Source organism: Labeo rohita, chromosome 5 (genome assembly GCF_022985175.1).
Source record: "Labeo rohita strain BAU-BD-2019 chromosome 5, IGBB_LRoh.1.0, whole genome shotgun sequence".
Taxonomy (NCBI): Eukaryota; Metazoa; Chordata; class Actinopteri; order Cypriniformes; family Cyprinidae; genus Labeo; species Labeo rohita.
This window is the reverse complement of record NC_066873.1, coordinates 42,913,445-42,941,025: the sequence shown is the minus strand read 5'-3', so window position 1 is coordinate 42,941,025 and position 27,581 is coordinate 42,913,445. Positions and strand designations below refer to the sequence as shown.

The 27,581-nt window shown below is 33.0% G+C and overlaps 1 protein-coding gene across 5 annotated transcripts in view; it reads right to left on the bottom strand.

The window, feature by feature from the left end:
* Positions 1-456: 456 nt before the first annotated feature.
* LOC127165537 (uncharacterized) overlaps positions 457-27,581 on the bottom strand; it is a 131,852-nt gene continuing 104,727 nt past the window's right edge. For 2 of the 5 annotated variants that reach the window (XM_051110261.1, XM_051110262.1), the window contains exon 5: positions 457-1,559. In XM_051110261.1, coding sequence (XP_050966218.1) covers positions 1,379-1,559 — 181 coding nt within the window. In that variant the 3' untranslated portion in view covers positions 457-1,378. Of the gene's footprint in view, positions 1,560-11,355; positions 11,529-27,581 lie in introns of those variants that run through there. The other 3 variants (XR_007827797.1, XM_051110263.1, XR_007827796.1) reach the window with 3 other exon arrangements.

Sequence of the window (27,581 nt, the reverse complement as noted above, 5' to 3'; positions counted from 1 at the left end):
AAATACCACTTTTCTTGTCATGATTATAACATTATTTCTTAGATTGTTCACCAAATCTAAATAACATCATAAGAACGTTTTGAGAATGTTGATCTCAGAATGTTTTCTCAACATTATGAGAACGTATATATCAAATATACATTTATATAACTTATATAAAAAAACCTACATAAAAAATTTTGAGAGAACAATCACTGTTAGCTGGGTTAACAGACATAGTGATCACAGCTCTGGAGATCTGAGTGGATTCGTTCTGTAGACATTTGTAAATATACACTTCACAACTATAAACAAATAAACGATAAAATAAACTATATAAACCATAAAAAAATTCCCATCGCAGATTATTGTGCATTAGGCTGCATGTTGCAAAATCTTAATGCAAGCATCCATCTGTGATTGAATACTCCATAATCAAAAGACAAATAAACAGCATCTGACACAGTTTTTGTGTAGTAAAATATTTTATAGAGCTTTTAATGGATTCTGAAATTAAGCATTCACAAAGAATGAAATGACTCTCTCCATAAATCCACTTTCTCCCGATATCTCTGCCTTAAATATCGCCGTGCGTGTATAGTTGTTAGATCATCTACATAAAAGCATTAAGCATGTGGAATAATTGATTCGTTGAAAGGTTTTCATAGTATAAAAGCTGGTGTTTTGACCCTCATTGCTCCAAAATGATGAATCAGTAATCTTGCTTCCATTTCTTACCTGTAATTCCTCTTTCATCTCTCTCTCTTTAATGTGTCCTTAACGTCCCATCTCCTGCTGTCACTGTGTATCAATCACTGTCTGCTGTGAAGTTAATCCCTTTTCAGGTAGTAAGTATTGGCTCAAAGGGTACATGAACCAACAAAAAAGCCCCTTCTCCCCCTTAGTTCTCAGTTTTTGAGACCATGAACTATAAATCTGGAAAATCAAAGCAGAATAAACAGATGCAGGCTTCAACAACAAAAACACTCAAAATGATTGACAGCTCGAGAGCATTTCTGATTGGTCAACAATCAGAAACACTCAACTTGTAATTCCATAAGAAATCACTTATGGCACTTTCAAGGAACAGGTAAATGAAAACAGGACATAATGACAATTTCGATTTTGGGTGAATTATTATTTAAAGGACATTTTGAGATGAAAGGACTTCTTTTCATGGATTATAAATCTGAAATATCAAAGCAAACAGCCTTTAAGTCCATTAATCTTGATTTAAAAATCCGCCTTGTGGGAAAATTACAGAAGAAGCTTTTAAAAAAAGACAATAAATAAAGGCTCCTTGTCAAGTTGATGAAGTGGACCGGAAGAGAAGAGGCTTAAAGTTGGTTGGAAAACCGTCTTTGTTGACTAATGATGTCACGTCCTGCTATCAAAGAGTTCACAGGAACCAGAAGCACTTCCTGCGGCTCTTCTTGACCGTCTGGAGGGCCTGGGGAGAGTCCTGCTGGCGCGGAGGAGGAAAGACCAGCTGAGGAGAGCTCTGCTCCGACTCCTGCTGCTCCGGGACCTTCCACGCTCGCGTCACCTGACCCTCCTGAAGCCGGAAGTCATGCTCCACACTGAAAGAGAAAGATGTTTACAGCTATTATTGTGATGAAAAATGCATCATACAATGATGTTCTTTGAGAATGCATTACTTGGATTAGCATTTTTGGTCTAAAGTTAAGGACTTTGAAAAGTTCCTAAGATATAGTTGTGCATTAGAAGTCAGATTTACTAAACAGGGCAAATTAGCACGAGAGCGCAGACTCATGAAACCATCAAGGGGAGTAGAAAGTTCTACGGTTGAATTACTGACAGTGCGCACATTAAATAAAACAGATGCAGCCAGATCATTTCCATAATGACCAGTGCGATCTACCAAGAGCAGTGCAAATTAGCATCTGGCTTAAAACACGCTTTTTTTGAGTGGTAAATAATGGCACAAAAACCAATAAACTCACCGCAAACCTCACATTGCATGATTCATTTACATACTCTCCTTCAATAAATTGTGCATCTGAAATTAAAACTCCTCAAAGGCAAAAATGACTTTGTCCACTCCTTTTCAGCACTATTTTTTCACGGTGCGTCGTTTTTTATGCCAAAAGAGGGTTTGTGCTGGTGCAAGCTGTTAGTAAATTAGGCCCTAAGACAGAGGTTCCCAAACTTTTTTGTTTGTTGAAACTCTTAGATGTAAAATATTTACATGCAAATCCCCCCTGAGATTTTGAGTTCATATTTTAATAATTTAACAACGCATTTGCATGTGCACTGTTCTTTTCTGTAAATTATTGGTCATGTGGCATGAATGTTAATTATATATAATGATAAATCATCTAATTTTTATTTTTTTTATTTTAATTGATTGCATTTTAAAATCACACATGTAATATTTTCAAATGTCATATAAACTGATGTAATATTTTTTGTCTTTCACCACTGACATCATTTGTTATATATATATATATATATATATATATATATATATATGTATATATATGAGTGGTGTCAAAATTAGTGTGTAACGCAGGTGATTAATTTAAATTTAATTTTAACACCTTAAAAATATTTAACGCAATTAACACAGGAGCGGGGCTCGTTTATTTAGACGCAGAATGTAATAACGGGCACATCAAATGGGAGTCTTCTCAAAAAAGGTGTTATAAAAAGTGCATGTAAGTATTTATTATTTAAGAGTCAGATTTAAAGCAGTGTCAGATCTGCTTCAAGTTCAGCAGCTGCAGCTTTTAAAGTAACAGCAGCCAAAATATCATAATATATAGCTGTTGTGATGTCTGTTAATTAAAGAACAAAATTAAAAAAGAGGAACTCAATAATTTCTGTAGTTTTAAGCTTTATCTTTTATTTAATTTAGATTTTAGTGTTTGATAACTTTATTAAATTTGGCTATATTTTATTGCTGAAGGGCACAGGTGACAGTATATGAAAGTTGACAGTCATTATAATGGGATTTATGTGAAGATTGTTTTAAGTTCACTTAAATTAGAAGTTATTTTTAAGTCTAATAGTCTAATAAATGTTAAATTGAAAGCTGTCAATTATACTGTAATGTTGAATGGCTATAGTCAATGATTAAATATTAGAAAAAAATTCATAGAGACATCAGTTGGTATCAGTGATACTTGCGTTCAGTCATAAAAAAGATGGCATTAAACAAATATCAAAAATATACTTCCTTTATGTTGTTTCTACATTGAACATTTTCTAAAAGAATCATTTTGAAGAACATTTAAAGAACCTTTTTCGACTATAAAGAACCTTTTCTGCATTTGAAAGGTTCCATGAATGTTCAAACCACTGATGCCAATAAAGAACCTTTATTTTTAAGAGTGTAGGAAGCAAGTTAAGAATGTTCACACTTAGATTCAGGTTTTACAAGAACCAACTAACATTACTTATGATATAAATATTTATGTCTTAAATGCTTCACTTTCAAACGTTCAAACCTTCAAGTGTTTATTTTATGCTGTAAACTTCTGTCCACATGTGAATGCAAAAGTGAATCTAGCACAATTTAGATCTCAAACATACTCATGAGAGCTCTGAAAACACGCTAATAAGCTGTATGCACGTAAATGAACACAAAACAACAGACTATGTACTTCTTTAATTAAATCACACCCTTTGATTTCCTAATCACAATTTGATAAGATATATCAAGATTTCAGTATTACTTCAATTAATTGTGCAGCCACATTTATTTGTCTTAATGTTGCATTTAATTTAACATAAAAAGCTGACATTCTGTGAAAATCATTCTCTGAGAGTTTCAGAAGTTTGCTTTGTAAAAGAAAAGCTTTGAGATTCTTTAAAATTCACAACATGAGAGTATATGATCACAGAATTGTTTTGTGTGTGTGTGAACTAGCCTTTTCCTTTAGAAATGTAGAGGAAAAAAGCCTCAACAGAAGACATCAAAATAGCTACAGCCTGCGGAAAAATAAAGGCGCGTATAAATGCATATGAAGGTTTGGCGTTGACATTTTGTCGGCAGCTCAGAGCTGACAGCTGGGATTGTTGCTGATGATGCACTGGCCCAGATAGCTGGCAAACGCTGATGTGGACGTGAAGCAGCTTTCCCAGAGTGCGGATGGAGTGCTGCTGAACAACACGGCCATAACTCTTCATGCTAAATGTGACTAATGAGATCATTGTTCCTCTTATATATATTTATACGCACTCAATTTATTGCAGGGAGAGAGAATTAACTTTGTCGAGTGCTACCTTAGTTCCCGTGTCAATGCACTCACACACTTCGCCTGCGAATTTCCCCAGAGAACACCGATGTCAGACAGACAGGGAACACTATGTGCTTTCCGTAACAATACCACTTTTAAACCTCTTCAAAAAATCCCTCTTCCAACCTCTTACCTTGGAGTCAGTCTCTCTGCATCGGCTTAAAGACCAAAGGCTGCATGTGTAGATGTTGTGTTCACACACAAAACAGTCTACTACACACATCAGGATTTAGAGGAAACAAATGTGACTTCAGAATGTTTCCGCACTCTTTTGGTTTAGCAGTTTAAATGAAAAACTAGAAAACTCCTAGTAGATAATCGGCAGTTTAAAAATGCTAGAAGACTCATATGTGATCCTGGACCACAAAACCAGTCATAAGGGTCATTTTTTTAAAAATCGAAATTTATACATCTGAAATAATTTCCATTGATGTATGATTTATTAGGATAGGATAATATTTGCCCAAGACACAACTATTTAAAAACCTGGGGTGCAAAAAAATCGAAATATTGAGAAAATGTCTATTAAAGTTGTCCAAATGAAGTTCTTAGCAATGCATATTACTAATCAAAAATTAAGTTTTGATATATTTACGGTAGGGAATTTACAAAATATCTTCATGGAACATGATTTTTTTAATATCTTAATATGCTAATGATTTTTGGCATAAAGGAAAAATGTATCATTTTGACCCATACAATGTATTTTTCGATATTGACTGGTTATGTGGTCCAGGGTCACATATTGCACTAAACACAAATTCAGAGTTGAAAATAAAAAGATTATGGGAGTATGTTTAAAGAAAACACTAATTAAAGATTTGACATTTAATTTAATGTTTATTTGCCGTTTCTTGTAATTGTTTGTTGAATCTTTGAGGTTGTAAATAAAACAAATACAATGTTTAATTTAGTGTTACTAGCCATTTCTTTGTCATTGTTTCAACAAATTTAAGGTAATCACTAGTCAAAAATGCTAAAGGATTATAAGAGTATGTTTTACAAAATACTTCTACTTCAAAATTTACATTTAATTCAATGCATTACATGTTATTTCTTGTAATTGTTTGTTAAATTTACTTATTTCTAAATGAATTTTTTCAGTATATGAATTTTATATAAACACTAGTAAAAATGCTAAATAATATGTATATGAAAATCATATTCAAGTTGTAAATAAAACAGATTATTCAAGTAAGTTTCAAAAGAAAAACTGATTTCAGTTATTCTACCTCAAATTTTCATGTTAATGTCTTTATAATTAATTGCAAATTTTATTAGCAATTTCTGGGTGAAAATTGTTTCTACATTTATTTATTTTTTATTTATTTATTTATTTCAATTATAATTTGAAAACAAATGATTCCAATGTAAGATCAAAATGACAACACACAAAGCATTATTATTGGTGAATACGGTGTGTTTGCATTATTAAATGTGTTTTTCAGAGAGTCATATGTGTCTTTATTGGCCAACTCGGGCATGAGGACTTTCAAGTCAGACTTTCAATGTTTTTGACTACCTGGTGAATGGTCAAAAACGTTGTTTGTCTGCTAACAGAATAGAGTTTGAGAGCACTGAGTGCAGTCCTTCTGTTCTTCTGAAGGCCTTCTTGGACATTTTTGGTCAATGTTTTGGACATGCACATGCCATTTCATTTTGTGAGATTGCATTATAACAAAACAAAAAGCAGATCTTTTAGAACAGATCTTTTATATTTCAAAATAGGATACAGTGTTCCTTTAGAAAATCAAAGAAACTGAATGTAGTAATATATTGTTTCAATAAAACACAAGCGGGTTTATGATAAACATACACAATATTCAAAAGTCATTTTATTCTTAACATATTCTTATTTGATTGGTTCCAAACTATGATAAAATTTCCATCTGTCCTGTTCACATTCCAACAGGATTTTCTTGGTTAGGGACACTTCAAAAAGCACTAAATTCATCTGTCATATTCAAAAGCCAATTCTACAACTACAGTTGTCGCTGGTTTTACTAACGAAATCGACTGCATGAGTTTGCTTTCATGCTCAGAGAGCACTTTCATTTCAACATGTGGATGGAATGAATTTGGTCCTCAATTTTGAAATGAAAGGTAACTTGGATACCACTCAGAAACGGGATGTTTACAGCAATCGGACAGAGAAAGAGAACGACAGAAACAGCTTGTACTATTTAAATGTAACAGTATTTTAATGCATTAATGCCATCCAAAACAATTCCAAAAACTTAACAATGCTTTCATTTTAAAGCTTTGCTTTGAGTCTCAGGTGATGTTCTTCAGCACTCATGAACAGAAAACACCAATCAGACTGCTTAAAACTCGCTGATTACTACTTGTTGTGATTACCGATAGACTTTAAGACTGATTTAAACACCTGTGATTCAGTATTGTATGCATGAGCACAACAGACACGTCTGTGATTGGTTACAATAAAAACCGTACATAGAAACAGGGGTACATCTAATCAGCACTTAATAATTAATCACAGGAGCTGTAATCATGATTATGTATTTGATGAATTGTACGACTCTAACTTGTGCTGCGTTTTGTTGCAGTGAGAGTTTGAATTTAAGGAGATTTATAGAATGTGCATTTCATCTTTCTTAATTGTGGTAGTGAAATGGTTTATGCCTGTCTGTCATGTCCAAATAAATAGCACTTTATGTTGTATAAATCAGCTAGTTACTTAATTTCATTGTGAGAAATTGGGCTCTTTAGCTAAATAAATGTGCAAAACGTGTCACAGAGAATCCAGTTATTTCAGTTTCATTCACAGTTGTGCAATGAATTACAGAATTAGTGTTTTAAAACAAGGCCCCAGAAAAATCACAGCTAACAGGTAACACTCTCAGAATGTTCTAATAAGGTTCTCTTATGAACTTTAGTTGAAGTTATGAACAAATGTTTTTCCAGTAGTGTTAATAGAATGTCATTTAGTCATCTGGTCTTTAAAGGAGAAGTCCACTTCCAGAACAAAAATTTACAGATAATTTACTCACCCCCTTGTCATCCAAGACATCCATGTCTTTCTTTCTTCCACTTAATAAGAAATTATGTTTCTTGAGGAAAACATTTCAGGATTTTTCTCCATATAGTGGACTTCAATGGTGCCCCCAAGTTTGAACATCGGAAATGCAGTTTAAATGCAGCTTCAAAGGGCTCTAAACAATCCCAGCCAAGGAAGAAGGGTCTTACCTAGCAAACGATCAGTCATTTTCTAAACAAATTGACAATGTATATACTTTTTAACCTCAAATAATTGTCTTGTCTCGTCTCTGCGATGCGCATGCGTAGTCTGTGTAATCCGGGTTAATACAGTTAGGGTATGTCGAAAAACTCCCGTCTCGTTTTCTTCTTCAATGTCAAAATCGTCCTACTTCACTGTTTTACGATGTTTTTGTAAAGGGCGTTTGATCTTCTTTGGATGTTCACCTTGTAAACACTGGGTTGGTCTTTCTGCAGCGATGTTGGGCGATTTTGAAGTTGGTGAAGAAAACGAGATGGGAGTTTTTCAACATACCCTAACTGTCTTGACCGTATTAAACCAGAAAAAAAACAGATTTCACGCAGACTTAGACAAGACATATGTTTGAGGTTAAAAAGTATATAAATTGTCAATTTGTTTCGAAAATGACAGATCGTTTCACTAGATAAGACCCTTCTTCCTCGGCTGGGATCGTTTAGAGCCATTTGAAGCTGCATTTAAACTGGATTTTGGAAGTTCAAACTCGCGGGCACCATTGAAGTCTATTATATGAAGATAATTCCTGAATTTTTTTTTCCTCAAGAAAAGAATTTTGGATGACATGTAAATTATCTGTAAATTTTTGTTCTGGAAGTGAACTTCTCCTTTAATAATGTTCTGAAAATGTTAGCACATTTTAAAAAAAAAAATTATTTTTAATTTAAAGAAATGTTTTAGTTGGATGTTTGTCTCACATTTTTTACAAAAAAAATTGGACATTTTAAAATTTTTTATTTTTTTTTTAGAAAAGTTTCAGTTGGATTGTAACATTTTTAAATGTTTCTACGCATTTCAGAATATTAGAAGAACATTCAACTATTGCCATAATGTTTGCAAAATGATCAAATTAAATGTTCCCAAGAACCAAGAAAAACTGTTTGTAATACATTATAAAAAAATTGTGTTTTTAACATTTGAATGTTCAGTACACAGCAGAAACAATGTTTTCAAAACTTAGTGGCCATGCTAGCAAAATGTTCTTTCTGAAATGTTAATTGAATGTCGTTCAATGTTATCTGGTCTTTAATAATTTTCTCAAAATATTTGTGACCCTGTACCACAATACCAGTCATTAGTAGCACGGTTATATTTGTAGCAATAGCCAACAATACATTGTATGGGTCAAAATTATCGAGTTTATACCAAAAATCATTAGGATATTAAATAAAGATAATGTTCCATGAAAATATTTTGTAAATGTCCTACCGTAAAATATATCAAAACTTAATTTCTGATTAGTAATACGCATTGCTAAGAACTGTATTTTGACAACTATAAAGTCAAATTTCTCTTTTTTTTTTTTTGCACCTTCAGATTCCAGATTTTCAAATAGTTGTATCTCAGCCAAATATTGTCCTATCCTAACAAACCATACATCAGTGGCTCAAAAAGCTTATTTATTTTAGCTTTTAGATGATGTATAAATCTCAGTTTTAAAAAATAGACACTTTGGTTTTGTGGTCCAGGGTCACATTTATATATCATTCATGGACTGTTTATTTTGGTTGAATGTTCGTTTAACATTTTTAAATGTTACTACTCATTTTAGAATGTTCAGAGAATATTCAACTGTTCCCATAACGTTTTGAAAAATGATCAAATGGAATGTTCCCTTAAAGGATTAGTTCACGCCTGAATTAAAATTTCCTGATAATCTACTCAGCACCATGCCATCCAAGATCATGTTCATGTCTTTCTTTCTTCAGTCAAAAAGAAATTAAGATTTTGAAAGGAACATTCCAGGATTTTTCTCCATATAGTGGACTTCAATGGGAGCCAGTAGGTTGAAGGTCAAAATTGAAGGTCCATATATTAACCCCACTGAAGAATAGAGGTCATTTTTATTTTACTTTTTAGAAAATGACCAATTGTTTTGCTATATAAGACCCTCATTCCTTGGCTGGGATCGCGTAGAGCACTTTGAAGCTGCATTGAAACTACAATTTGGACCTTCAACCCATCGAGCCCAACTGAAGTCCACTGTATGGAGAAAACTCCTGGAATGTTTTCCACAAAAACTTCATTTTCTTTTCGACTGAAGAAAGACATGAACATCTTGGATGACACAGGGGTGAGTAAATTATCAAAAAAAATGTATTTGGGAGTCAATTAATCCTTTGTTGTTCACTATACCAAGAAAAAGTTTTTAAAATATTTAAACAGATTTTTTTTTTTCATAACTTATATGTTCTTTCAGTAATGTTAATAGAATAGAATAGAATAGAATAGAATAGAATAGAATAGAATAGAATAGAATAGAATAGAACGTCATTCAGTGTTATGTGGCTTTTAGTAATGTTCTTAAAATATTTATCCATGATTCATAGAACTTTTTATTTCTTTTCTGAAATGTTTTCATTAGAGAACTGTTCAGTGAACATCAGAAATAATGTTTTCATAACATGAGAATCTTTGCACAATGTTCTTAGAGCATATTCTTGTTAGCTAGGACAGCTCAACCTGCAAACTATCAGATATTGATATCAGTACTTTTCATCCATATGCATATATTCTCCCATTTCTGCACAAACTTTTGCTCTGTATGGAAACAAAGTGAAGTATTATGCATGAGGCTCCAGGTCCAGAGAATCAAACCCAGCGTTGTTCCACCCACTAGCGCTTCCAGCATTTTCTCCTTCCAGATAAATCATTTCAGAAAAAAAGACCTGCTGAGAAGGAGAGTAGCGCTCTGTCCCTCCCAGCAGTCCTAATTACCTGGCTTCTGGTCCTGAGAATGGATGGACTAGTGCCTGAACTCAATATTACTTCTTCTACCCCTTTCCCTCACTAACGTCTTTCATTCACACCATCTCGCCCGAACACGACGACGCTCTTGTAAGTGCGGCGCTGGATACAAAGCCTCTATTTTAAGCTTTTTAAGAAGAGGGTGTCTTTTTCAGCTATGCAACAAAATTATGTGCTTCTGTGTGGGTTGGAGTCGTACCCATGGGGAGGATAGGGCTAATATGGGTGGGCTGAATTTGGTAAAGAAGTATTAACGAGATTTGTCCTAATTTAGTGCAGCGTAAGCATCAGTGGGAGAAGCTCAGCGCTCCTCTGGGAATAAAGCATCTCTATAACTGGAATCCATGGAATGGAAGCCTGTAAAGACATTAGCAGTCTTGAAGGGCGTTAAATAACTTCCCTGCATATTTATGAGCCGATGGTGTCGTACGGGGTGATTGACGTCTAAATTCCCTGGCATAGACATTACAAGAGCATTTAGTTTTATGTCACCATTATGTCAGCCTGTCAAATATAGACGTCATGTGTCGGGATTGACTTGTGTAGTGTACATCAAATGAGATAAAAAGATGGCAAACGTCAAAAAGCAATCCAAAGCTAAATGAAAACCATGAGGAGTTTCAGAATGGCACAGTCGTAAAAAAGTGCAATTGTTACCCTAATCTACTCGAGCTGGAATTTAATCCATAAAAATGTGTTTTATTGCTGTTAATTAATATATTTAGGTTGATTCGATGATGTTGCATAATATTTTGATTTGCATAAAATCAGGTAATTTAGATGTTACCCTTGCAATATGCAATAATAATATTTCAATTATTTTATCTTGCTGTACTAAATGTAGTTTATGGATTTTTGTTTTTTAAATATATTTACTTAATTGGCACTATTATTTAATTTAAAAAAAGAATTTAAAAATAATAATAAAAAATACACAACACAAAACTAAATTACTAAAATTAAAATTAATGCACAAAATAAAACCTAATTCAAAATATTATTTAATAGTATCTCAAATATATTACAGTGTCACTGTTCCTACATACTGTACAATATGCAATCTATAGTATTCCATTCTGAACATGATAAATGAGGCAATCCAAGTAAAGTAAGAGTGTAAACGGAGAGTTACAAATAGCGACAGGATGAGATTTCTGAGAGGATGAGCAGATAATAAAAGACTTTCCTGGAGCCCAATGGAGTGTGGATGTGATTCTGCTGCACCAGGCGAAGCTTCACAGAATTGGCTGATGTCTGGAAGATGGAATGTGGATCAGGACGTGAGACTGGAAAGGGTGGAGTGAGACTGTCAGACTGTGAGAGAGACTGGACATCGTAATTACGGTTTACGAAGACACCTCTGCAAGGCCAACCAATAACTCAGCTGCATTGTTGTTGTGTTATTGAGAATAGCAATGCACACTGATTGCGCTTTACACATAGAAGGTAGAAGCAAAGTTTGTTTTACTTAGTCGTCTTTAGAGTTTCAGAAGTGATGTCAATAATGTCTCAAACTGTGCGTATGTATGTATGTATGTATTTATTTATTTATAAATAAATTCACTTTATATTTCCATGTTTAGCAAATGTCAATAATTGACATATTCTGTCATATTATCTATCATATAGTTTAAAAATTAACAAAACTATTGTCATTATATTTTAAGCTTAAAAATAAAATAAAATAAATAAAAATTATTTAATCTGTGATACACATTCACTTTACAGCTCTATACTCTTAGTAAATGTCAACACTTCTCATATTCTTCTAAGAATAAAATAAATTAATTTTTCATTATATTCTTCTTAGTCTAAAAATGAAATATAAATAAATAAATTAAATATTATTACAGCTGCTATTTGCACTCACTTTATAGCTTAATATTCTTAGTAAATGTCAACGGTTGTAATATTCATTCTAAAACTAAACCAAAATAATTGTCAATATATTCTTAAGACTAAAAAATGAATTAAAATAAAATAACATAAAATAAAATAAAATAAAATTCAACTGCTATATACATTCATTGTTCTATACTCTTAGTAAATGTCAACAACTGTCTCAAATTCTTAAAAAAATGAACAACAAAAATTAAATAAATAAACATGTTACTCACATTCACTTAAAGTATTCTTAGTGAATTATTTTTTTATATTTATCCTCAGGAATTTCAGGAGAAACATGGAGAAATATTACTAAATAAAAATATTAATAAATGAATGAATAAATATTAATAATTAAAAAAAATTACCAATAAATGTTGTTCAATTAAATATTTGAAATAATATTATTTTTTATAATAATATTTTTGAAATGACAAATGGATTGCATTAAATGTGAATAATTTGAAAACAACAAGTTTTGGTCATTTATTGTATTGCATTTTTACATACTATTAGTAAATAAAAGGCAGTATACTGCATAGGGTTATTTTACCTAAATCTAAAATTTTAAACAAGCATTTGTGTTACTTACTAATAAACATTAGCTGAAATAAAATAACATAAAATGTAAATAAATAAATAAATGATCTGCTATTCACATTCACTTCAAGTATTCTTAGTGATTTTTTTTTTTTTTTTATATTTCTCCTCAGGAATTTTAGGCAAAACACCTAAGACGACGATTAATATTAGCCTAGCAGAACATACATTACTCATTTCACTTTAGCTAGATCATACTTGATAGGACAGATGTGTGCGCAGAGCTTTGCAGGACTATGATCCAGCTCTGTGTCTGTATGTCTGATAGCAGGTGGAGCTGAATTTCTGATATCAGCACTGAGTGTTTGCGCTGCTAAATCCCATGTAAACAGTTACTGTATGTGCAGATACAATATGCATCGAAAAGATATTAAAAATGTAACATGAATGTCAAAACAGCCACTAAATAGTATGCATAAGGATGAAGGATATATCGTTTGTGCTTATATCAGCATCTGGTAGATTAAACATTTGCTGTATGTTCAACATTATACAGAATTCTTTCCTGTACAGCTCTTTCTTTACATTATAATGTTTCTGAATTTGTGGTTGTTTTTGGCAAACTAATGTAGTAGTAGAAGTCTCTTGTGCTCACCAAGGCTGCATTTATTTGATTAAAAATACAGGAAAAACAGTAATATTGCAAAATATTATTACAATTTAAAACAACTGTTTTCTATGTGAATATATTTTAAAATAAATTAATTTATTCCTGTGCTGCAAAGCTGAATTTTCTTCAGAAATCATTCTAATATGATGATTTGCTTTTTTACAAACATTTTATTATCAATGTTGAAAACAGTTGGACTGCGTTCTATTTTTTTGTGATATATTACCATTCAAAAGTAAGAAGTAAGAAATATATATACTTTTATTCATCAAGGACACAACAAATTGATCAAAAGTGACAGAAAAGACAGATTTATATTTCAAATAAACGTTCTTTTGAACTTTCTATTCATCAGGGTTATTAGTTAACTAAAACTGAAAATAAAATTAAAACCTTTTAAAAACATTTCTGTTATTTGAAGTAAAATAAACATTAACTGAAATAAAATATTTTAAAAAATTCATTTCAGTTGGTAAATCAACATTTCTCTGTTTTAATGTATCTTTTTAATTTAATTTAACTTAATCTTGTATTTAACTAAAACTAAAATAACAAAATGAATAAAAACTATATAGACATAATTAAAAATGATAAAACTACACAATAAAATTACTAAAACTTTGCAATTAAAATGAAAATGGAAAATATATAAAAGCTAAAATCTAAAAATAATAAAAACTAAAATGATACTACAACAACACTGGTATTTGTCAAAAAAACTGTTTACAAAATATTAAGCAGCAAAATGTTTTCAACATTTATAATAAGAGTAAAAATAATAACTGAACACCAATTATAATTGATAATTAAGCAGCAAATCAGCATATTAGAATGATTTCTGAAGAATCGTGTGACACTGAAAACAGGAGTAACGATGATAACAAATTCAGCTTTGATCATGTTTTAAAATTATATTATTATATATATTCAAATAGAAAACAGTTATTTTAAATTGTAATAATATTTCACAATATTACTGTAATTTTGATTAAATAAATGCAGCTTTGGTGAGCAGAAGAGGCTTCTTTTAAAAACATTACAAAACAGAAATTTAGCCATTTGCACGACATAATTAAAATAAAACGATGACAGCTTGTATTTCTAAGATTATATAAATGTAGGCACTTTACAGTTTACACCGTGTACTTGCATTGTAAACATTTGGATTTTACATTTGGTTTCTTGGCATGAATGCATTGTTTACATGTGTGAGTTACAGCCACAACGTCTGATTAGCGCTAATCTCTCATGCTAATCTGTAAACTGCGTAAGCAAACGCTCACATTTATCTGTAGATTTACGATTGTATTTACAACACAGCCTGAATTGAGGACAAGTGCCTGGCGGACAAGATTTACACAGGTTTCTGCTGAAACCGCGACTCGCTCGGCCCTGTTTGATCAGCCTGTGAAACTCGACCGATTCCAGTGACGCCAAAGCAATGCGAGCAACGCCTCCGTTTAACCACTCAACCCTCAGAGGCTTTTGCTGGAGTCATGTCCGTTTTGCATCGGTGGCCGGTTATCTGGCCTTCGGAGCTGATTTGTAAACTCCGCGATCACGCCGGAGAGCTATTTATCGGGACAAACTTTGCCGCTTTGAAATGGAAATCTGCAAATCTGTTCACGTCACTCTTATCTGATGGAAAGGAGCATTCATTTGCACTTGAAAGGGCTTTTTGATTTCAAGGTTGTAAACAGTGTGTGTGAGTATGTGTGTATGTGAGGACAGAGGTGTGTGTCCCCCGGCTGAGTAAAGGCAAAGCCGTAGAGCATGAAAATGCCAAGTGCACCCATGGGGACGCCCCTGCCCACACTAAATACAAGCCCTTAGAGGAACAACCTTTCTTACAGATGCATCTTTACTTATTTCTTTCTGCAACTTTCAGTTTGGTGCGGAGCTATCAGATTTGCTAAGGATTTACTAAAGACATGCAGTGAAAAATTAGTGATGCAAGGGTATGGACACATATTTTTGTGGCCGACTTTATTGCATATTTAAAGAAGTTTCTCTTCCAAATGCAACATTTATGGGAGGAAGGTATTTAAATGAATAACGCAATATGATTTACAAAGGTTTGACGTAGACTATTATAATACTATAGTATTTGCACCATTATTTAACGCCCCCATTGTTTAAGAATATCTTAACCCATTTTGCACTTGACGTGTCTGCAATAGTCACTAATTTGCACTAGATTAGATTGAAATGGCCGTTTTTTATTTATTTATTTATTTTTTAATCTGACTCTAATCTCATGCATTTTTTTTAATATATGTTAGATTAAATATATTTTTAAAATTGAACAAAAAATTCAGTTACAGCCTTCTTTTATCAAAATACACTTCTACATATATTCCAGGGGCAAGAAAATACATTTACAATCTTACAGCACCCTACATTATATTTGTTCAACATATATATTTTTTTTAATTATTTTAAAAACGGCCAACAATATATTGATAGAAAATATATTTATTTAATATATTTTAAAACATATTTTAGTAAATATATTTTTGTAAAATATTTTTGCGTTTTTTGTCTATTGTAGAATACACTTATTCCATCTTGTTATAGGCTACAGATATTGTAAGTAAGCCAACCTTGCATTGATTTCTCCCCCAAAAGTTTAAACTAGGACTATATATGTGAAATGTAAACTGTATTATCACAAAGCTTTATACAGAAAGTTATATACAGTTGAGGTCAAAAGTTTACATACACTTTGCAGAATCTGCAAAATGATAATTATTGTACCAAAAATGTGTGTTATGTTTTATTTAGTACTGACCTGAATAAGATATTTCACATAAAAGATGTTTACATGTAGTCCACAAGAGAAAATAATATTTGAATTTATAAAAATAAGTTCAAAAGTTTGCATACATTTGATTCTTAATACTGCGTTGTTACCTGAATAAGCATGTGTTTTTTTTGCAACTATTACAGAAGGTACAAACACTCACTGATGCTCCAGAAGCAAAAATTATACATTAAGAGCCAGGGGTGTAAACTTTTAAACAGAATGAAGATGCGTACATTTTTCATATTTTGCCTAAATATCATATTTTTTCATTTAGTACTGCACTTCAGAAGATTCTTACATGTTTCCTAGAAAACAAAATCAGTTACATTTACCCTGATCTTCAAATTCTAAAAGTTTTCACCCCCCCCCGGCTCTTAATGCTTGTTTTTTCCTTCTGAAACATCAGTGAGTGTTTGAATCTTCTGTAATAGTTGCATATGAGTCCCTCAGTTGTCCTCGGTGTGAAAAGATGGATCTCAAAATCATACAGTCATTCTTGGAAAGGGTTAAAATGCTGGGGAAAAAAAGGGACTTGAAGAGGATTTTTCTGAAGAACAATGGGCAGTTTAACTGTTCAGGACAAACAAGGGACTCATGAACAACTATCACTAAACAAAACAAACAAACAAACAAAAATGCTGTGGATCATTCAGGTAACAACACAGTATTAAGAATCAAGTGTATATAAACTTTTGAACAGGGTCATTTTTATAAATTCAACTATTATTTTCTACTGTGGGCTATATGTGAATGTCTTCTATGTCAAAAATCTTATTCAGGTCAGTAATAAAAAATATCATGCATTTTGTATGATCCTTCTCACTTTGGTAAAATAATTAACATTTTGCAAATTCTGCAAGGTATATGCAAACTTTTGACCTCCACTGTATAAGTCCAACTTTATCCACATTCATACTCACATAAGAATACTCAAAGAAGGCACAACAGCACCTACACTTTCTCCGCCGGCTGAAAAGGGCAAGTCTCCCTCCACCCATCCTCACCACATTCTACAGGGGAACCTTTAAGAGTGTGCTGACCAGCTGCATCAATATCTGGTACGAGAACTGCAGTGCTGCTGACCGCAAGACCCTACAACGGACAGTAAACACAGCTGCAAAGATCGTCTATACCCCTCTCCCTCCCTTCTGGACATTTTCCTTGCACAATGCTCTGGTAAAGCCACCAGTTTCATGAAGGACCCCACCCATCCCTGCCATCAGGAAGACGCTACAGGAGCATCAGAGCCCGCTCTGCAAGACTGCTCAACAGCTTTTTCCCCCAGGCTGTGAGAGCCCTCAATTCCAACCACCTCACCCCCGCTGAAACCTTATCCACAATGTAAACTGTTGAAAAACTCAAAAAACGGTGTGCAATTCTGAGTGTGCTACACACAGGTGAGTGGGCTGGACAAACCACCTGTAGTAACGCATTCTTCATCTCTATATGCACCAGACACTTTCCTATAAACACTACATGTTACACAGAAAACAACATTGTGCACCTCTGAGTGTGCTACATACAAGTGAGTGGGCTAGACAAACCACCTGTAGAAACACACTCTTTTCTCTCTATTTGCACCAGACACTTTCTTATTAACAACCCATCTTACAAGAACCTAATAAGTACTTAACAAATGTTTACTTGTCAGTGCAACACAAATCATATTGCACTATTTGCTTCTTAACCTTTACATACCTCTTCTGCACATTATCGTGCACAGTTATTATGTAAAGTACTTGTATAGTCTGTCTTAGGTTATGTGTATGTATAGTCAATTATTTATAGTATAAGTATAGTTAGATGTATAGGTTTAAAAAATTGTTTCTACGTCAAGTGTATGTTCATATTTTATGTTTATTTATGTAGCACCGTGTTCCTGTGAGACACGACATTTTGTCCACACATACATGTCCACACATGTAGCAGAATGACAGTAAAACTCGACTCGACTTGATAAAGCAATATACAGCTATATAGCAAACCTGCCTCATTTTTTAGTCGCAAAATGAAATACTTTTATTGCCCAGTTCTTTATATGAGGCTGAATATGTATAAATTACAATCCGTTATGTTAATCTCTTCCAAAGTAGAGTTTGTGAGTTTATGAAAAGCTAATAATTGTTTAAATTGTTAAAAAAAGTTAAATTTAAATAAATAAATAATTATACTGAAACAATAAAATACAATGAAAACAATAATAAAAAAAAACAACTCTTACTAAAAACAAGCATTTTATTTGTTTACTTGCATGTCATGTGAACATTATTTGGCACCAGAGAACCATGAACATGTTTTGTTAAACTGCTTTAATTAAAATATTAACATAAAATGGAAGGCATTCTGCTGAACATCTAGTTTTGTGTTTTACAGAAGAAAGTTCCATGGTTTATCAAGCACACAAGAACTGCATATAACTGCATTGCTGTGGAAAATTAAGGGCTACAAAAACTGCACAACATGCATTAAGTATCTGAAATGCACGTGTGCGTTTTTTCTTGAATGCATGTGTGCTCTTTGCTGTAAGGATCGTCCCTGTGCACTAACAACACTTTGATCACCGTCCATATCTTACGAGCAGTTTATATGTTCTCCCTTTGTGCTGAGAGCCATGAAACTCTGAGGTTTAATGAGATACGTATGAAATACGGGAGTACATGTCGTCCCTGCTTGGGTAATGGCTTCTAGTGTTATTGCTCACCTTCATGTTTTTATAATGACTGAAGCTCTAGAGACTATGAGCCCTGGAGAATATTTGGCAAGGGAAATCCTGCGTGTGAAAAAGGAAGCAAAGATTCTGAGAACAGATGGGAAAAAGTGTACAACAATCAAAATCAACATCACAGAAACATACAAATATGTATCTTCAGCGATTCTCTGTTGCTATCAGAGGTTATTTCATTCTGAATCTTTCCCTTACAGTGATAAAAAACTTTAAATACTCTTCTCTTCTGCAGTCAATGACAGACGGGCTCATAAGCGACGTAAAGTGTCAGTGCTGGGCATGGAGCGCTGCTCTGCTCACAGCTGTCACAGACCTGCACTTTATTTCTCTCTCATCCAAACACTCTGTGTTCCACTGGAATCAGAATAAAGCAGCCGAAAACACCACCGTTACTGACAAACAGATGCCGTTTAGTTGTCAGTCGAGCAGGATTTGAACCACTTGCACTAGAAATGTTCCTCTGAGCCAAGTTAGCTCATGCTGAAGACTGAAATATTAGTAATATGATAGTAAAGACCACAAAAGTTTTATATTTTGAATAAATGGTGTTCTTGTAAACTTTTTATTCGTGAAAGAATCCTAAAAAGGCTCTAAAAATATTATTCAGCACAACTGTTTCCAAAACTGATAATACATCAGCATGTTAGCATGATTTCTGAACGATCATGTGACACTGAAGACTGGCGTAACGTTGCTGAAAATTCAGCTTTGCATCACAGGGATAAATTATATTCTAAAGTATATTAAAATAGAAATTTTTTTGCTAAAAAGTACAAGGTATCAATATATGTACATGGTACATGTAAATGGGTCGTTTTTAAAGCTGGGTTATTTTTCTACCCAACCGCTGGGTTGAGCCTGTCTCTGACGAAACAACCCAGCTGCTGAGTTACAGTCAGTCAGAGCGTGGGCTTGTTGAGAGAGAGCGGTGCTCAGTGCCGCCGATTTGCATTTCTTCAGCTGGGTCAAAATAACCCAGCATGTGTTCTGTCCAATATTTACCCAGCGCTGGGTTGCCAAATAACCTAAGTCGGGTTGTTTTTAACCCAGCATTTTTTGAGTGTAGCAATGCAAAACTCTGATTTCCAAAGGAGTCTCTTTCTCTCTTTGAGCCGTGGCACTGAAAGATTTTCGCACGTCACTGCTGAGCACAAACTCTCTTTACAATTACATTTACCAGCGTGTGCAATCTAAGGTTTGCTGTGGCGTAAGCAAAACATCAGAAGTTCCAGTTGAAATGTCAGCACTCAAGAGTTTATATGAAGCACTGAACAGGAAGGTGAGATCAGGGCTGTAGTCGACAGCCCTGGTGTTTCATGTGGCAATTAGCAGTGGATTTATTTGAAACAGATGAACATAATAATAGAAATAAATCTGATTAAAAGTATGACAGCAGTTTCTGTCAAAGGTTAGAAAACACACTGAATACACTCTTAAAAATAAGGGTGCTTTAAAAGGTTCTTCTCAGTGATGTCATAGAACAACCATTATTGGTTCCATGAAGAACCATTCAGTTAAAGGTTCTTCAAAGAACCTTCTCTTTCTTACCTTTTTATAATCTATGAACCTTCTTTTTCTACAAAGAACCTTTTGTGAAACAGAAAGGCTGTTCAGATATTAAAGGTTCTTTTTGGAACCATTTAAACAAATAAGCTTCTTCTATGGCATTGTGAAGCACCTTTATTTTAACAAAGTGTAAGTGGAGGTCCTGATTATTTCACAGATATAAAATGCCAGTTTCGCTCAAAAAAGTCCAGTTTTACTTGTCAGTAAACTAGTAAGTGCCTAGTAAGCTGAAAAGCTCTAAAAAAAATCCCACTAGCTTGTCACCTTTGGTAAACCCAGCTATTAGTTCAGTTATTAGTTCATCTAGCATATTTAAAATATTTAAAAACAGTTTTATTTCGGTGTCATTGATGCTATTATACTTTTTATTAATATATTGAATTTGTTTTCAATTTTTTCAATTTTTTAATTTTCTTTCATCCATTTTCAACCTTTGTTGTGTTTTTGTCTGTGCTTTCTATTTGTTTATATATATATAGTATTTAATAAATTTAATAAATAAAAAATGTATAAATAAATATACATTTATAAAATAAAATCTACAAATGTTAACTAAAAATCTTATAAAGTTAATATAAATGCAAATAGTAATTATATACAATACAGTATCAACTACTAAAAAAATATATAAGTTTATGTTTTGTATATTTTATTTCAATCAGTGTTTATTTCAACTAATGAAAATGTTTTATATCCATTTAGGTTTATTCAACTGTACACTCTAAATAATAGACTATATATAAATAATAGAATGTATATACTCTAAATAATAGAATAATATATATTTAATGCTTAAAATGAACCCAAATAGGTTGGAAATTAACCTTTAATAATATGTTTAATAAATGAACATTTATTAATAAGTTTAAAAAAAAAATAGTAATTAAATAATAACTTTGTTCACCTTTTGATTATTGCTAATGCATTTACTGTAATTATGTGTCTGATTTTTAATTTACACCTCATTTTGGGTTGATTTTAAGCCAGCCATATAGTGATTTTTAAACAACAGTTGAGTTAAATAAAACTACCCAGAAGTCTGGGTTAAACATTCAACCCAAAACAACCCAATCGCTGGGTTTGTCCATATTTCATCCAGCACTGGGTTATTTTTAACCCAGCATTTTTTAGTAACCCTGCTTTTAAAATATGAATTCAACAACTTAAACATGACTCTTGAAAAACTGATTTTGTAAATGCATTCCAGTTTTGTTTGGAAAATGCATCAGAAAGTCATTGGCAGTCCATGTTTGTGCCAGCGTGACACAATCTCAGTCCATCACTATGCACTGATTGTGGATCTGGAAGCTCCTACTTACATGAAATGACCCCTCCATCAGCCCTATCTCACCTGTGGATTCATATTCACGCGCAATACCGTGACCTCAATAAAGCGCATGTCAACAGTACACTTTCCCCCATCAAACTAACCGCACGCTGATTAAACGCTCTCCTGCACACCGCTTGTGATTCATACAAAGACCAAGCGTGACTGCAGGATAGCCAGCATCTCAATACTCACCACGACATCCCTGTCAATTTCACGCACACTACCTGAACATTACGGCACGCCACTGTGCTTTTCTATCCGAGCAGATCGAGTCAGGAAATGAGACACTTGTTCCACAGACACTGCAGCAAAACTGAGCCTCTCGTGTTTGCGGAGCAGGTTAATGTGTTCTGGCTTGATAGACCTCCACACAGGTTTATGTAAATATGGCTTTTCCAATAAAATCACACAGGATTTTCCCCGGGCTGAAAGTAATGAAGTCTCAGCACTTGTGTTTATACTGGTCATCTTGTTACTAGGAGCTGATTGAATTGTGGAGGTACTCGGCTAAAAGCGACCGCAGTGTTTTACTGTCAGTGCATGTTTATGCATGTTTAAGCACTCTGAAATAAATCTAAATTGGCTGAACGAGAAGCTAAAAGGGTCAGACTGAAGGTCCGTGTGACGGAGAAGCAGCAAAACAACACTGAAGGTCTTTTTTTGCACAAATGAGTATAATTTTGAATAATAAAATTCTCACCCTAAAGGCTGAGAAATTACTTTTCAAAGTAAAGAAATCATCTCCTAATGGTCTTCAATTAGATGAGTGAATTTGCTAAGATGTGACTCACATATCATCCCAAAATACAATTATATTTTGAAAAAGTCATTTTTAATACAGATTTTGAGATTATATTCGTAATTTATGATATTTAAACTCAAATATCATAAATTACAATAATAGGAATTAGTGTGGAAATGCGCTTATATGTTGGTTTTTATAAATATATTTCTCCTGTCTGCGTGACAAGTAGGCAGTATCGCTGAGTTTTTCTTCATTCCAGGAAGAGTTTCACAGAGGCAGAGACGGCAAGCGCATTTTGTTTGTGTTCTTTATTTTACAAAAGTACAATGTTTCACTGTCATTTTGATGTTACACAAATATAAAAACTGACCGTTTTAAATGATGTCTTTTACTGCGCCGGCGGCTCCCGCGCACATATCAGTTCTAGCATTGTAAAAACTTGGAGACAACTAAACATACAAAAGGTATTTGGTGACTCAATTTAACTTGTCTGTTGTACAATATGTAGGTTTTGATGATCAGTGTAAGCATCGCGATGCCATGGTGTTTTTTCAAACACTTAACACTTTTTTTAGGGTATGTGAAGGATGCTGTTTTAAGCAGATATTGGGACATGAGAGAACTTCTTTATATAATAAATAATAGTTTAGCAACCACACCACATCTAACAATTCACTCATGAAAACGATTCATGCCGAATGAAAGGTTCGCTTTTCTTCGCTTTTCTTCGCTTTTAAATAGCTTGTAAATGCCTGTGAGCATTTTACTTTCACTTTCACTCGAATTCAACTGACTGAATTGACAAAAACAAAACCGTGACACCTCTGTGTAGTAGGCCTATCGAACCAAACTGTGACTTTGTGAACCGTTACACGCTGAATATGTATGCATTTATTTCTGGTTTGTTTTGAATGCCACTAAATTGAAACAATTTGGAGTGAGGGGAAATAAAATACATATTAGTGTTTGTCAAGTTTCCTAACGTTCGTTTTATTTAGACCTATTAGTATTTACATTATAGGAAAACGCGACTTATGCGACTTGTGTTTTTTCCCTTGATCTGGTGCAACTTTACAGAAAATATGGTAAATTTAATTATACTATGCTGTAAAAGGACATATACAATGGGAACCATTTGCACCAATAAAACAATCATACTATGTTCATTATTCCCACACACACTAAACTTTAGCCTTAAAGGAGAAGTCCACTTCCAGAACAACAATTTACAAATAATTTACTCATCCCCTTGTCATCCATGATGTTCATGTCTTTCTGTCTTCAGTCGTGAAGAAATTATGGTTTTTGAGGAAAGCATTTCAGGATTTTACTCCATATAATGGACTTTATTGGTTCCCTGATTTTGAACTTCCACAATGTAGCTTAAATGCAGCTTCAAAGGGCTCTAAATGATCCCAGCCGAGGAAGAAGGGTCTTAGCTAGCGAAACGATCTGTCATTTTTTTCGGAAAATAAAAAGTTGCATACTTTTTAAGCACAAAAGCTCTAGAGAACTAGTAGCACTAGTTCTGGGATGCAAGTTCACGTACTATTGAATCATGTCGAAAGGTCACGTGGAACGTAGGCGGAACTACAGACCCAGTGTTTACAAAGCGAACGCACAATGACTAAGGAAGTGCAAGTAAGTCAACACTGTTTACAAACAAAAAGGTACAACGATGTCAGATGATTCTGAAGTTGTAGGAGAAAATAAGATGGAGTTTTTCACCATACTCTACCTTTTTGAGCCTGAGTACACAGACAGTGAACTTAGACGTGTTTCATAGCATCATGGACGCGCATCCTAGAGCAGATTTAATGATAAATTTCTCCAAATCTGTTCTTTTGAAGAAACAAAAGAAACAAAACATCTACATCTTGGGTGGCCTGTGGGTAAGTAAATATTCAACAAAATCTGGGTGAACCTATATAATTTATATGTTATATAATCTTTGATAATATATTTTAGAGTGAAACATGACCGAACATTTCTTAAAGAAAAGAGAGAAAATACGATCAGAGTTTTTCGAGATACCCTAACTGTCTTGAGCCAGAATACACAGAGTTCAGGGAGAGCAAGACAAGAAGAGCATTTGAGATTAAAATGTTTTTTAATTGTATTTTTTTAAATGAAAATAACCAATCGTTTCGCTAGATAAGACCCTTTATTTAAACGACATTGTGGAAGTTCAAAATCAGGGCACCATATCAGTTCATTATTTGGAGAAAAATCCTGAATGTTTTCGTCAAAAAACACAGTTTATTTACGAGTAAAGAAAGAAAAAGACATGAACATCTTGGATAACAAGGGGGTGAGTATACGTTATCTGTAAATTGTTGTTCTGGAAGTGGACTTCTCCTTTAAAGGAGATGCACCGTGACATAATTAATTGATATTCTCCTGTTCTGTCTTCTCAAACCAACTCATTAAAAAAAGCAAACACTGTGGATATTGTTTGTTGAACATCATCATGATTAAATGCATTATACTGTATCTGTCAGCACCACTTTAAAACTCTCCACACACACCTGAAGGTTTGAGTCCTGCTTCAAATTAGTTATTCTTCATAATAATGTTTCTTCAGTGATCACAAGCAGGACATGCACACGAGAGCATCTGTGCAAGCAGATGTTTGTCTATCATCGTCCAACATCTTGCTTGTTCTGTTGGATTTTTTAATTTGTAACTGAGTAGTGATAACTTTGTATGTGTGCTCACGATTCATCAGCCTGAGGAAAATGTTCAGTGCTTGGTTAGCTTTAATGTTTGGTTGCCACAACCCACCATAATGTAGTGTCATTTAATTCTCACCTGACTTATGCTTCATATTACACTTGCTGTTTGATTCTCAACTAATTTTGCTTGCGACTAACAATTAAGCACTACAGTAAAAGTTTGGCTTACATTATTAAGCAGATCTTGGAAATGTCAATAAATCTATTTTAATATTTTAATATTTTAACTGAACTGATAAAGGAGGCAGGCAATGAGAGCATAAGGCATTGAGGTTGTGTTTTATGAGAAGGTCTCGCAGCATTCACTGTCCTATTAGACAATAAACGCACAAGAAATAAATCCCATGGGTCAAATCCTTCATTCTCCTCACACATTTTCCTCCATTCAATCTCAGTCCCACAATTAAATGGTCAATAGGTTGCAAAATGACCCCAACTAACCAGAATGAGTTCCCATATAGTGTTGGAAACTGACTGCATATATGATTGTGTGAAAAACAGAGTCTATAGTCCGAAGTGTGGATACGTGATCCTGTGTGCAGTGATATTATAGGATTATTCACATACTTATTTATATACAGCCTATATTGTTTGTATATTTTTATACTATATTTATACACATATTTGAGTATTTTTGTTTTGCATAAGCCTTTTGTTATTTTCAGTTTCTGTTTTAGGTTACGTTTGTTGTGCACTTTTATCATTTCTATTCTTTTTTAATAGTTCTATTATCTTTACTTTATTTTAATTTTTTAATTTTTAATATGGTTAATTTCAGTCAACTTAAACTTTGTATTATTTATTATTTCATTCTCATTTTTGTTAAAGTATTTAAAGTTTTCATCTAATATCTGAATTTAATTCAGACCATTTTAATGAAAGAATTTTTTTAGTCAAAAATGTAGTGTAGATATGTGATCCTGTGCAAAGTGTTACTTTAATATTATTTATATATTTAAACCTATTTATAAGCTTATTTTTAAACTTTTTTTATTTGTACTTGTTATTTTGAATTAGCGTTGATTTTTATTTATCTACATTTTTGTTTATTTAGTTTAACTTTTTTTTCATTTGTTTATATTTAGCTTACATTATTTTATTATTTTATTTCAGCTTTTAAGTTTTGGTATTTTTATTACTTCAGCTTAAACATGTTTTTATTTAAACTTTTCTCATTTTCATTTACATTTTTCAGCTAATATGTAGATTTTATTTCAGTCAGAATGAGTTTCCATAGTGTTGTAATTTTGTTATGTTCTTTTTATCATTTCTATTAGTTTTTAAATATTTCTATCATCTTTAATTTTTTTATTCTATTTTCAATTTTAAACTTTGTATTATTTTATTTTAGCATTTTTGTTTGTTTAGCAATTTTTTTGGGGGGGGTGCGTCTAATATTTATATTTTAGTTCAGCTTTACTTTAATTAACTAAAATTATTTTTTATTTTTTAACTAATATTATTTATATACTTATACCAATTAACCAATTTATAAACTTAAATTAAATTACATTTTATTGGAAAAGTCAAATTAAATAAATTATTATACACTTTTGTTGTTTATGGGGAGTTTTCAGTTATTTATATTTCTATTTTGCTTTCATTTTTATTTCAACTTTTAAGTTTGGGTATTTTTAAAATTTCAACATCTTTTATTTCAGCTTCAACTTTTCTCATTTTCATTCAGATTTTTCATCTAATATTTATATTTTATTTCAGCCACAACAAGTTTCCACAGTGTTGTTTCGTGCTTTAAAAAAAAATAAAATAATTAACTGTCATTTATTTTATTTCAGTTTATGTTTTGGTAATTTTAGTACTTAAACTTATTGCATTTCAGTTAGTTAGTATTTTTTTTCCCCTTTTTTTTATCAAATTACCATTTATTCCTTTATCAAATACTTGCACTGTATTTTATTTCAGCTTTACTTAAAATAACAACAACAACAAAAAAACTATCTTAGTTTTATTTTGCATTTCTGTTAACAATAACACCCTGCATTAGCACATGCACTAACTTTGCATCCCAGCTACAGTATGAATTCAGCACTCGTTCGTGCCATGATAAGATGACCCTGTTGTGCTGACGACTTTGACCTCAGGCTAAATGAAGCCCATCTGTAACATCAGAGAGAAGCTTATATACACACACACATTCACATTTGTCCTGCCCTGCTCTCTGTACTTTATGATCCAAAACATCTCTCTCCTCAGACGAACGATCCGCCCTCAAGCGTGAGGAACAGTGGGACCAACATGTGTTCATGGGAAGTTGCGGAGACTCAGCCCAGTATATCTGGGCGTTCTCCGTTTCTTACACTGTGATGTTTTCACACGC